The sequence below is a fragment of the Stenella coeruleoalba genome (genome assembly GCF_951394435.1).
Source record: "Stenella coeruleoalba genome assembly, chromosome: 12".
Lineage (NCBI taxonomy): Eukaryota > Metazoa > Chordata > Mammalia > Artiodactyla > Delphinidae > Stenella > Stenella coeruleoalba.
Genome location: NC_137158.1, coordinates 33,692,346 through 33,705,634, shown reverse-complemented (window position 1 = coordinate 33,705,634; position 13,289 = coordinate 33,692,346). Strand labels below are relative to the sequence as shown.

The following is a 13,289-nucleotide window of genomic DNA, read 5'->3' as shown; positions in this document are numbered from 1 at the left end:
ATAAATGCTTAAGAGAGGGGCCCGTGAATTCTTTGGATGCTCAAAAGAATAAAGTATCACTTGTACCTGGAATCCTCAGGGAAATTTTTATGATTTTAATTTAACCATAATAGTGGCATCATCTCCCCCCATGTGGGTATAAGGGTTTCTTCTTTTCTTTCTTTCTTTTTTCTTTTTTTGAAGTGACTTTTATAAATTGGTACCAATGTTTCAGGTAGTTTATTGGCCACAAAGCTATATTTTAAAATGTTTAAATCAGAGTTCTTTTTATAAGATCTGTCTCAAACAATCACACTGTTTCTCAGGGAGACCTCCCTAAGTGCTTTCTCGCTCATCTTCACCCTTCATAAAAAACAGGACCACCTTTTTTCTTTTAATAACCCCAGCCTTTTAAAATTGTCCTGTCCATTGTTCTATCAATTTACATTCCAAAATCGTCTTTAGGTTTTTCCTATGTTTTATCCACCTTTTTCTTTTACACTTCCTTGAGTCATAATTTTTTTATCAACATGTAATGTATATTCCTTTACAAAAATTCATGTTTTATCATGATGATGGCATTCTCTTTAACTGCTCAGATTAAAATCTTTGTCTAACATAAAAATAATTTTTCAAGTATTGCTTTTAGTGGTATCATTTTTTTCTGAGTCTTGAGTGAATTTTCTCTAAGTATATATTTTATAATGAGGTTGTATTTTGCCTTTCCAGCTATTACTGCTCTTCTGTCTACATGTCCATTTCTGCCTAGAGCCAGTATTCACCAAATCCATATGGATTTGCTATCTTCTCTGTGCCTTTGACCTCTGTATACTTTTCCAGGAAGTACTATTTATTTTCTTCTGCTAGACCATGTCTCTTTTTTCTTCTTAAAGCATTTCCAGGTGAACTAAAACAAGATAAATGTGTCTCTTCGATCAAAAGTACCACTACCACCCTTCTAAGTTCATTGTTAAATATGTGTTCTTTAAGTTTTTACTTTGACACCGTAAATCCCTTAGCAATAAAATAATCACATCAAATATGGTAGTACAATAGTATATTATAAACATACTATTACAGACTCATCACTGATCATTTCTCCTGTTCAATATAATTTATATATTCATAAAACTATTAAGGCTTGTTTCAATGGGTAAGATAAGCAATATAAGATATACAGAGAACACATTATCTTTTTATACTCCCCATCCCATTTTCATTTGAGGTAATTACTTTGGTGGGTTTCCATCCATATCTCCCTATTTTTAAACACACACACACACACACACACACACACACACACACACCCTTTATGATATACTCAGAATAATACTATGGAAATTGTTCTTCAACTTGATATTTTTTTATGTGGCAGTACATTATGGATATCTTTGTAGATGTCTTTGCAGATAGATATGTGTGTTTGTGCATGTACAAGAGCAAAATCCAACTCTGCTTGTGCCCACCATTGGATTTCCAGAGCCACACAGTGCTACTGAAGTTTAGCACCTTTTCATATGTTTATGACTATTTTCACTTTCTTGCCTATGAATTTCCCAGAAGTCATAGAGAAAAATCCTGGCAGATTTAAAGAAAAATTAACTATTTCCCTACTGAATAAGATATCATAAATAAAGTCAAAAGATAAAGCATAGAACAAAATATTTGCAATATAGAAAAAGACAAAACATACTATCTTCTGTATTTTAAGAACACCTACAAATTAATAAGAAAAAATGCCCAATAATAAAACAGACAATATTCAGAATAGGGACATAGTTCAATGATCATATATACTTTGACCCAACAATTTCACTTGTATGAAAATATCCACAAAATTGTGAAATGACTTGTATACAGAGTTATTTATTACAGCATTGCTTTAAGCAAGAAAGGATTAGGAACAACATAAATGTCCATTAAACAAGGACTGGTTAAGTAAATTATGGTATTTCTAAGTAAAGGAATACTATGCAAATGAAAAAATAAATGAGGAAACTGGGTACTGGTGTGAAAAGATCTTCAGATGACCTAAGTGTCTTTAGCTGGTCAGTATTGGCAGACCTAAAATGAGAACTGATTCACAGCAATCAGAATGAAGCCTCTTAAAATTGCATTTACTTAATATCACAGATAGGGTAATATAATCACAGCAATAAAAACTGTTTTGTTGCCTACATGCCCTTGTGGTATATAAATCTGAAATATACCGGCAGCGGCACTCCTCATTCAGACTATAGAACATGGAAAATGATTTGGCTATTTTCTTCAGTCTCCCAAAGATAGTACTTAAAGAACCATTTTAAATGCACAGAGGACAGGTTTGGGGGGTTTTGTTTTTGTTATTTTTTTTTACATACAGTGGATGCCATTTCACTGGGCTCTCAAATTTTAACATTCATCTTATTAATGGCTTATTAAACCAGATTGCTGGGTCCCAGCCTCAGAGTTTTTGGCTCAGATGTGGGGTGACGCTATTAATTTGTAGTTGGAACAGGTTTCCAGAGGATGCTCTTAGTCTGGGGACACACTTTAGAATCACTATTTGTTTAGGTCATTGGGACTTAATTCTCTTGAGGATCCTGGGTTAAGAAAGTTGGGAAGAATTGAGAACAAAACAAATAAATGGCTGTGCTGGTTAGAGTGAAAACATAAACACCATGACATAAACTTCCTCATCCTCAAGCCTCATTCTTTAACTAACAGTAGACAATACCATAAATTATAAAACATTATTTCTCAGCAGCATTTCCTGTGGGACATCTATCTGCCATGTATTTTTTCCAGGTATTTCGATTCTTATTCTTCCTTCTTAGTGGAAATTTCTAGAGAAGAGAATTTGATTCAAGATTTCACCATCTTTGGCCTCCTCCCTCCAGTTCTAAAATAATCTCAGGCTTAAATATTTCTACTAATTGTTTTATTCCTAGTTCATCTGGCACAACACCCTTACAAAGGTTGTTAAAGGATAAGTGTTCTTTTAAATTGTTTTTTGTGGTGTTAGATATGCACACACACTTGCATTAAGTGAGGAATAAATGTTTATATAGGTGTCAATTTATAATATTCATTCACTGATCTAACCACTTAGTCTTTTAGGTCAAGTTAATTTTCTTAATGCTTATTAACCTCATCATGGTGTTAATACTTACCAGCTCTGAGGAAGTCTCCAAGTTCCTGTACAAAGAGTTTTAGCATCTCCTTTGAACTTGTTAGAAATGCAAATTCTTGTCTTGCCTCAGACCTACTTAATTAGAAAGGGGGTAGAGGGGAGGAGCAGCAGTTTGTGTTTTTAACAAGCCTGCCAGGTGATTTTGATGCATTCTAAAATTGGAGAGTTGTTGTTTTACTAAATGCAGTGTGGGATATCCTTTAATCCTTACCATAATCCTATGACTCTAGTAACTATCTATGTACTAGAGGAAATAAAGATCAAAGAGGTTAAATAATTTGTTCTAAATCACACTGCTATTTAACAGTATTTCAAAGTAGAATTTTTGGTCTTTTTAAAATAATATGTCCTTCTCTCCTTTGAATACACTGAAACAATATCAGTTACTTTGGCATTTTGGTTTTTTGAATGATCATTATCTGAGCTTTTATTTTTCATTAATTTTAATCAGCATCTCATTTGAAGAACACTTTCTTTGATAAGTCAAATAACAAGACCAGAACTCAGATTCACATACTTTCTTTCCCAGTTCAGGACTGATTCCATCATACATTTTTTAACAAAATGGCTTTTTAAACCAAAAATAAGTATATAAAATATTTTTAATTGCATTAACCTAACAAACCTCGAGTAAAAATTTAAACAGTTTTACAAAACAGTCAAAATTTACCAACATTATTGAGTTGAATCTACTGTTCTAATCTTATTTTAGACACACGCCCATTTAACTGCTGTTTGGTTACCAACAGCATGTCTAAGATTAATTTGGAGTTATTTCTGCCATGTGAAACAGTGCTGTCCTCTCAGTTATAATTTTTATATGAGTCTATTTAAATTAATTAACCAAATTAACAAACCATAAAATCGAGTATGTTTATAGAGACCCCAAACCTTGTAATGGCCTCTGTTGGAGCCTCTAGACAGAAAATTTTTAATAAGAAAAAGAGTTTATTTTACTGAATAAGACATGATGGATTCTTTAATAAAAAGAAATTGCTACTTTAGTTGTAACTAATATTTCTCTTGGCTGCAGTAGAAAATAATTTGCAAAGTGATAAGTTGACAAGTCAGACTTAAATAATTAATGAAGATTTAGGGTCATATTTTATTTTCCCTTATGTTCTCCATATCTGTTATTTTAATGGGATTTACATAATGTGGCATTTAAATTATGGAGAATAGAAATCTGGTTGTATTATAAAACCCTAGCCCATCTGGAGAATGATCTTGGGGCTATAGTGGTTATATAAAATATCTTAATAATCCCTGATGTTTCATATGTATAGGTAAATAAAGATGGGTTATTAGGGAATCTTTGTAGTGGTGGTATTATATACGTTTTATTTATGTTTCCATTTGAACTTCTTTTAACTTAGAAGAAGAAAACTGAGTTGGTGGTAACCATTAACTAATTTCACACAGTAGTACAGTGGAGATTTCAATAGTCGTTAATAATTCAATTTTTAGACCCCACTGCTAGATATTTTTACTCAGTTGGTTTTAGGGGAGGGCTCAGAAATCTATTTCAACAGGCCCCAGCAGTAGTTCTGATGAAGTGGTCCCTGGGCCTCAGTGTAAGAAACTTTGAACGAAAACATACTTCTTCAAGCTAACACACTAAAATTACCAAGGATAAATACTCTAGACTAGTGTACGTAGCCTCCTCCATGCAGACTGCATCCTGCTTCTCCAGCCAGCTAGGGCTGATCCCTAGTGATTCTCTCTTGCCGTAACAGTAGAGTTCCAATTTGGTGCCTTGGAACATATTCATCATGGTATCCCCGGTGCTTTGGCCACTGTTTGGCATGCAGGAGGTATGTGTAAATGTCATGGCATGGATGAGTGAAGGAGACCAGCTGTCTCCATGTTTGGCATTCCTGTGTTATCCGCACTCCATCCGTCTTTTGGATCAGCTCCCTAAATTATGTCTAGTTTTATCTCCCTCCTTAAATTGTATAGAAGAAGGGACCATGTCTTATCCATTTCATATCTCTCCTTCTAACAGTATTTTACACACACACATGTCCAGTAAATATATTTTAAGTAAAAATTATTTTGTGCTTATTTAATCCATCATACAAGATTCCCATCTCCATGAGGGCAGGGACCTTGTCTCTCTGTTTTTCACAGCAGTTTTCTCAGGGCTTGGTAGTGACTGCATGCTCAGAAACGTTTGAATGAATGGATAAATTAATAAAATAATAAATAACTTCATTTTAATTGAGATTTTTCTTAAAATTTAATGTTGGGGGTAAATGAGGTTTTGTGTGTGATCAAATTTATTTTTATATAAAAGAAAATAATCTGCCTTCCCCTTTAAAAAGAAACTCGTAGTTGAAATGTCCCTACCTTGTAGAAAGACAGGATGGTAGAATTTGACAGATTCTGAATTGAGGAAGCTTCAGCAAGGCATTATGGTTAATAGAATCTTCCATCTAAACTTAGTATTAAATAGCTGATGTCAGGAATTATGAAAATATCACAGTGAACTTAAATGGCAGTCTCTTGACATCCTGTGAGGTAAAGATGATTCGCCAGAAAGCTAGAGAGCCTGTGAAAAGCAGATTTGGTTTTTGGCAGGGGTGGGGGGTTGAAAATAAGGAAAACAAAAAATGTTCTAAGTATCCACGAAACTCTCTGAAATAAATTTTAGTAGTGTACTCTTTAGAAATATTCTTTTGATCATATTTCTTTTCAAATCACATTGGTATCAGAAAATAAGTTAGAGCTCCGATAAAGTGTGAAGTCTCAAGCTTTATGTCCTTGAAGGCTGTGATTAACTTACGTTAAATTTCTCCAGATGACTTGCAGGGCTTGTTTTATTTTCTCTAAGCACTTTGGGAGATTTTCATTGAGGAACTTCTGCTCTTCTCCAGATTATTTTCTCTCCTTTACTTTGAATACGCTCTAAAAGAATATTAGTTAAGTATTCCAGTTTCTTGAATGATGGTTATCTGAGGTTTTACTCTACTATGAATTTTATCAGATCCTATATGTGGAACATTCCCTTTGACAAGTTTACTATGGGCTAATTATAAGATTACTATGAGTTAATTATACAGCATGTGCTCTAGATCTTTGTCATTCTGTCTCCTTTCTGGTCAAAGCCCAGGCCTCCTTCCCTTTTTCACTTTTGTTGGTCCTCAAAATGATCTTGTCTTACTCAGGTCAACTCTCATGAACCTATTAATTCCCTGACTAAAAACAATGTTGCGTGTCCTTCTAAGTGTGTAGCCTGCAAATAACACCAAAGTTGCAGCTTCTGGGAAAACAATTGACAGAAGAACATGGAGAGACACTGGGAAGACAGGCAAGAATTAGGAATTAGTCATGGCTCTTTGGGAAGGCTGGGGCTGAGCTATGGAGGGAGGGGACAGGGAGGTGGAAGCCAAAGAAGAAACATCACAGAGGAGAGAAGGCAGGCCCTGACAGGCAGCAAATGCAGACTGCTAGTCACTTCCTGATTTTATTCTCTTCATTTGCCTTCACATTCTTCCTGACTACTGTCCCTGGAAGGACTTTTTTTCCACTTCTTCTTGACAGAGCATCCAGACACTCACCTTCCCCCTAATTCAAATTTCCACAGTCACTTTGTGAATAATTCCACAGGAAGGTCTGCCACAACAGAAAATTCCAAGTACCTCTCTAGAAACTTTTTCATCTCCAGCAGTCTCCTAAACTCTATTCTAAATGGTTGTTCTTAGACATGACTTTGTCCAAGGAAGAGTGGTCTTTATTGTTTCCAGTTTCTTTAAACATCTTTATGATACTGGCAATTTCATTGACTGTGGAGAAATAAGGCTCTAGTATATTTTTATACTCTGTCCTCATAAGATATGACTGTGCTAATGAATCATGTCTTCAGAAGAGAAATGCACAAATTAAGTTCCACATTTTATATAATCCATTAATTTCATTCTGACTTCTGCCAATTATAGGCTAATAATAAAGCTATGTTATTGAATTTTACTTAACTTGCCTTTACCCTATATATACTTTGTTCTAAAATAAGCAAATGTTGAAGTATTCATAAACTGGGGGTTTATTTTGAAAAATTAATAGTTATTTATATAGGGTGATTTCCAGACTAGTATTAAGCCATCTTTTAATGAATTTGAGTATTAAATAAACTGCTTTCCTTTATTTTAGGTGATGGTGTTTGTACATGCTCGAAATGCCACTGTAAGAACAGCTATGTCTCTAATAGAAAGAGCCAAGAATAATGGCCAGATTTCCTACTTTTTACCTACTCAAGGACCTGAATATGGACATGCAGAAAAGCAGGTAGGGAACAAATGGCAGCACAATACAAGAACTAAAGCACATAATGTACCAGATATATAAGATATTTTATATATGAAAGATCCATGGTTTCCAGTTTCCAATAAGTTAATTTTACAGATTCATCATGTTATAATTTTGACTTTTTTCTTGACTTTCAAAGGATCCGAATACATGTTGTGTCCAATTATCACTTTTTTCTATATGATTATAATTGTAGTGTTTAGTCCCATAGTTAAAGCATAAAATAGTTACATTTTATAAAATACATTAACATCTAATGGATTATTGTTCTTTTAAAGATATAATAATTTTTTTTTATTTCTAAGGTTAACATGGACAGATGTAATTTACATAAACAGAAGCTCTTTTTGAGAGTGAAAGTTTGAGACCAAAAAGGTTCAGAACAGCTGCCTTGCCACTCACTATACGCTCAAAGGACCTAAAAAGTCTGGGTCCTCATTAGAAATGCAGAACCTCAGGCCTCACCTGAGACTCACCACATCATAATCTGCATTTCTACTTGATCCCCAGATGATTTATGCACATTACAGTTTGAGAGGCACATCTCTAGGTAATTTGAGTATCGATAGTATTCTAGTATTTATAAAAGGTTTTATTTAATTGTATCAAGTAATGATTTAGATCAAGAGTGGGCAAACTATAGCCCGAGGGCCAAAGGGGGCAACCTGTTTTTGTAATTAGTTTTATTAGAAAACAGTCAGAGCCCTTCCTTTGTCTTCTGTGGCTGCTTCTTTACACACAAGGGAAGAATCGAGTACTTGCTGCCGGGATTATATGGCTCACAAAGCCTAAAGAACTCTGTCCCTTTGCAGAAAATTTTGCCCTGATTTAAAGCTATAAAAATAAATTTTTAAATAAAAAAACTATAGACATAAAATGGTAGTATCTTCAGAATATTTTATATGCATAACTTCAGATTTAACTGAGATTTGCTGAACAGCTGCCAGGCATTGTGCTCTGCGCCTTCACATTTACCATCTTAGTACAATGTATTCAGTTATTCAGATTGTGCTGTAAATTTCACCATTTTATATTGATATTTTAAATTCTGACTATGATAATCTGATGCAAGTTGTTTTGAATGTCAGATTCTCTTTCAGTGTAGCTACAAGGTTTATTCATTTGTTTCTTTTTTTTGCTTTATAAAGTTTTCTATTACATACCACCTATTATGCAGCTTTGTATTCTTCCAGTTATTTATTAATTATGAATTTATGAGAGTCTTTGAAAAGTCAGGTCAGCATTCATAATGGTGAATTATGAAAGGTCTTGTTTCATTTCTTTGGAAATACAAAGCAGCTCTATTGTGTTTAAAAGCCAAGCCTTGAGAGCCACCTTGTGGATTTCTGGTTATTTTATACCTCTCAGTTCTGAGAGTTATTGCTATTCTAAATCATGAAGGTTTATTGTTTCATTGTTATAATAATAATATTCAATATTTATCAGCGTTTACTTGGGCCAGGCATTGTTTTCATTGCCTTCTATAACTCATTCAATGTTCACAACAACCTGTGATGTAGGTTTGTACTATTATTATCTCTTGATATGGCATTTGTGTATAAGTAATTCAAATATAGCATGAAATACTCTAAAGCATATAGAAATAATTTATGTAGAGGCATTTTCAAATGATATTTATTTAAAACCATGTCACCAAACGTATAATGACAGATCACTATGCTGAAAAAAACGTGGAGACTGGAAAGTCCCTAGTCATTTTATTATACCTTTCTTTTTTTGATATTTTCATTATACTTGATTTTTATCCTGACCCACCTGTTATTATTGGGTTTTTTCTAACAAGAATGGATTCCACAGACATTATTAATAAGTACATGTTTTCAAGGAACGCTGTCCTATTCACCATTATACTCTTTAGTATAGCATTTGGCTGATGGTAGGTACCCCAAAATTACTTTTTTTTTTTTTTGCCTTTGTTTCTTGGAGGCAGACATTATTAAGATATGTTCTTTCTTTAGTTTTCTCATTTGATCTCTACCACTATTCTGCCCTTTGAAGATTCTTATCCCCATTTTACAGATAAGGAAACTGAGAAAAGAGAATAATTTTCCCAGAGACTCCCATGTAATAAGTGGAGCTATGATTTGAACCAGACTGACTCCAAAGTCTACCCTTTTCACTACAGTGCATCCTGTTTGTTCAAAAGCAAACAACAGGGCTTCCCTGGTGGCGCAGTGGTTGAGAGTCCACCTGCCGATGCAGTGGGACACGGGTTCATGCCCCGGTCCGGGAAGATCCCACTTGCCGCGGAGCGGCTGGGCCCGTGAGCCATGGCCGCTGAGCCTGCGCTTCCGGAGCCTGTGCTCCGCAACGGGAGAGGCCACCGTACCGCAAAAAAAAAAAAAAAAGCAAACAACATATCCAACCTGTGACTTTCTAAAGCCTTTAGAGCTTTGAATCTTTTTTTTTTCCTTTAATAAAATGGAAGAACATTTCTTCAGCTCATCTATATCCCTCATTTCCCCGAAAGAGAGATTCAAAACAGTTGGCCCCTCCACAGTGAAAATTATTTATAACAAAAGATAAGGTAATCTTTCTGGATGTTTTCTCGAAGCTCCAGAATTTTAGATTATTCTTCTAAATCTAAAGTTGAATGTTTGTTCCTATTACTTGAAGTGCCTTTTAAACTTGAATGGTATTAACTTACTAGCAATTCTAAGGATGCTATTACGATGATGGCAGGAGATATTTCTTCTGATATTTTTGAAAAATAGGAAATTAAGTACTCAGAACATTAAAATAAAATTAGAAGGTAAGTTTGCTATGGTAGTACATAGAAATTTAGCCTCCTGACTCCTGTTAATGGAAATACAACTAAATCCCTACCGTGCCACGGTGATCCTTTATCCCTAAGTGTTTAAAGTAACCGTCTCAATTCCTGACTCAGCAAGTATGGTTTTTAAAAGCATTTCTTCACAGTTTTATTCAACACACTGTAACTTTATTTGTATAAATAATAAATAAAACTCCATTAAGGATTCTTTTTCCCTGTGTGTGGGGGGCGGGTGTAGGGGAGGGCAGTGTGCATACATAATGAGGCTGTGTCTGTGCCTTAGCCACAGCTGAAGATGAGTCATTTCTTTCCAGTAAGTAACGGTTATACTTCATGACCCCTCATACCATTCCTATCTTTGATATCAAATTTACTCCCAGCTGGAAAAGCAACTATATTTCCAAATTGTCCACTGAAACAGGAAAATAGGGAAAAGAAGGTGAAATACCCCAAGGGTAGATTAAGCTACAGAGATGGAGCTTGCAGTTCTCCCTGGGGAAGGGAGTGTCTGAGGAATTACAAACGAGGCCCAAAGTAAGAGGACACATTAGCAAAAAGCTCTGGCTGTGACTTCACCTCTAGAAGCTCTGTGGCCTTAAACACCTAAACATTTCTTAAAGGTACTTTTTCTTCTATCAAATGGAGTAATAATGGGGTAAATAACACCTATTCTAGTAGTTTACTATGAGAAACAAATGAAATGATATATGAAATTATTTTGGAAACTAGCTGAAGAATGATAAAACATTACATATCATATTCTGGAAATCTCCTTCTAGAAGTTTACTTTGCATATTACTTTTTGCCTTCTCCCACAAAGAAACTCTCTTAAGAAACCACTGTTTTCTGTAAGATAGAACATACCTTAGGGAACAGTAGCAGCTTGCATTTATACATAGAAATATATCATTAGGGATACAGACATTTTCATTATTAAGCCACTATTTGTTTGTTTGTTTAAGATTTATTTATTATTTATTTATTTTATTTTTGGCTGCATCAGGTCTTAGTTGCGCCACGCAAGATCTTTATTGAGGCATGCGGGATCTTTCGTTGTGGCATGCGGGCTTCTCTCTAGTTGTGGCAGGCAGGCTCCAGGGCAGGTGGGCTCTGTAGTTGTGGCACCCGTGTTCCAGAGCGCATGGGCTCTGTAGTTTGCGGCACACGGGCTCTAGTTGAGACACACGAGCTCAGTAGTTATGGCGTGTGGGCTTAGTTGCCCTGTGGCATGTGGGATCGTAGTTCTCCAACCAGGGATCGAACCTGCGTTCCCTGCATTGGAAGGCGGATTCTTTACCACCAGACCACCAGGGAAGTCTCCATTGTTTTTAATTATAATTTTAACTTTAAGTTGAATGAATTATTCCAATTAGAATCTTCAGATTCTGTTTCATTCTCCATCTCAGTCAAATAAATTATTTCCTTTAGGGACAAAACTTTTTACAGGCTTTAAATATTCTAGTACTAGGATGGATATTCCCACCCACCCTGTACGGTATTTCTCTGATTAATAGGCACTGATGTTGTTCGATTTCTTACATATATTAGTGATATTAAAAGTTTTCCGTATAGGTAGATACAGTCTATCATGCAGCAAGCCTCATGAATGTAGTGATTAGGAATATCTTAAATCAGAACACTAGGAAAAATCGAGTAATAATATGTACCCTCAAGCTACCTTAAAGTATCATTTTATGACTTTTTATTATTATCTAGATCTACCAACCATCGCCTGCTTTCATAGGTTAGCTTTAGCCTTTGCCTAAATTATAGGAATTTGGCTTTGATGTAAGTAATCTGATACTTAATATTGATCGCTTTAATTATTTCTGGTTTAGCAGCTTTCCAGTGTCAGTATAACCAAATAAAATTAGAATTTCCTCTTCCTGGAATAGATGATATCTGTTAGCTAAAGAGAGTAGCAAGTACGTAAGAGCCCCCTTTCTCTTGTTTTTTTACTTTAGATAAGTGTAAACTTGTCTCAGAGTTTATTCTTTCCTCAGGCATGTCAACCTCCTTTCCTTTAGGAGGCTAATATATTAATTCTACTGTCTGTTTGTAACCACATAGAAAGAATGTTATAAGTATATTAATTTTTTTAAGTAAAATGAAAGAAAATTAATAAAACATAGATTTGAGTGTTTAATTGGATTTTTTTCATTTTCAAAGGGAAATAGGCTCTTTAGAATAAAGATTTTGAACCCAGGCAAACCTTGAAGGCCTATGTGTATTGTAGCAAATGGTAGGATTTCCTCATTTTTTTATGGATGGCTGAATAATAATCCACTGTGTGTGTTTGTGTGTGTGTGTGTGTGTGTGTGTGTGTGTGTGTGTATGTGTTTGTATCACACATTTGTTATTCATTCATTCATTGCTGGATACTTAGGTCGTTTCCATGTCTTGGCTATTGTAAATAATGCTGCTATGAACATCGGGGTTTAGATATCTTTCCAACTGTTTTTGTTTCCTTTGGATATCTTCCCAGAAGTGGAATTGCCGGATCATATGGTAGTTCTATTTTTAATTTTTTGATGAACCTCCATACTGTTTTTCATAGTGACTGTGCCAATTTACATTCCCACCAACAGTGAGTTCACAAGAGTTCCCTTTTCTCCATATCTTCACTGGCATTTGTTATCTCTTCTCTTTTTGATGATAGCCATTCTGACCTTCTGACGAGTGTGAGATGATATGTCATTGTGCTTTTAATTTGCATTTCCCCAAAGACTGACTAGTGTTGTTGAGCTTCTTTTTATGTGCCTGTTGGCCATGGCCATCTTCTTTGGAAAAATGTCTCTTTAGGCCCTTTGCCCATTTTTAATGAGATTATTTGGTTATTTGCTATTGAGTTTAATGAGTTCTTTATATACTTTGGTTATTAACCCCTTATCAGATATATGGTTTGCAAATATTTTTTTCCCATTCTATAGGCTGTATTTTTACTTTTTCAGTTTCTTTTGCTGGGTGAAAGCTTTTTAGTTTGATGTAGTCCCACTTGTTTATTTTTTATTTTGTTGCTTGTGCTTTAGGTGTGATTTT

The 13,289-nt window shown here is 34.9% G+C and overlaps 1 protein-coding gene across 2 annotated transcripts in view; it reads left to right on the top strand.

Moving 5' to 3' along the window:
- ASCC3 (activating signal cointegrator 1 complex subunit 3) overlaps positions 1-13,289 on the top strand; it is a 334,028-nt gene that overhangs the window by 166,780 nt on the left and 153,959 nt on the right. For both annotated transcript variants that reach the window (XM_079939010.1, XM_079939009.1), the window contains one exon: positions 7,301-7,435. In XM_079939010.1, coding sequence (XP_079795136.1) covers positions 7,301-7,435 — 135 coding nt within the window. The remainder of the gene's footprint in view (positions 1-7,300; positions 7,436-13,289) is intronic.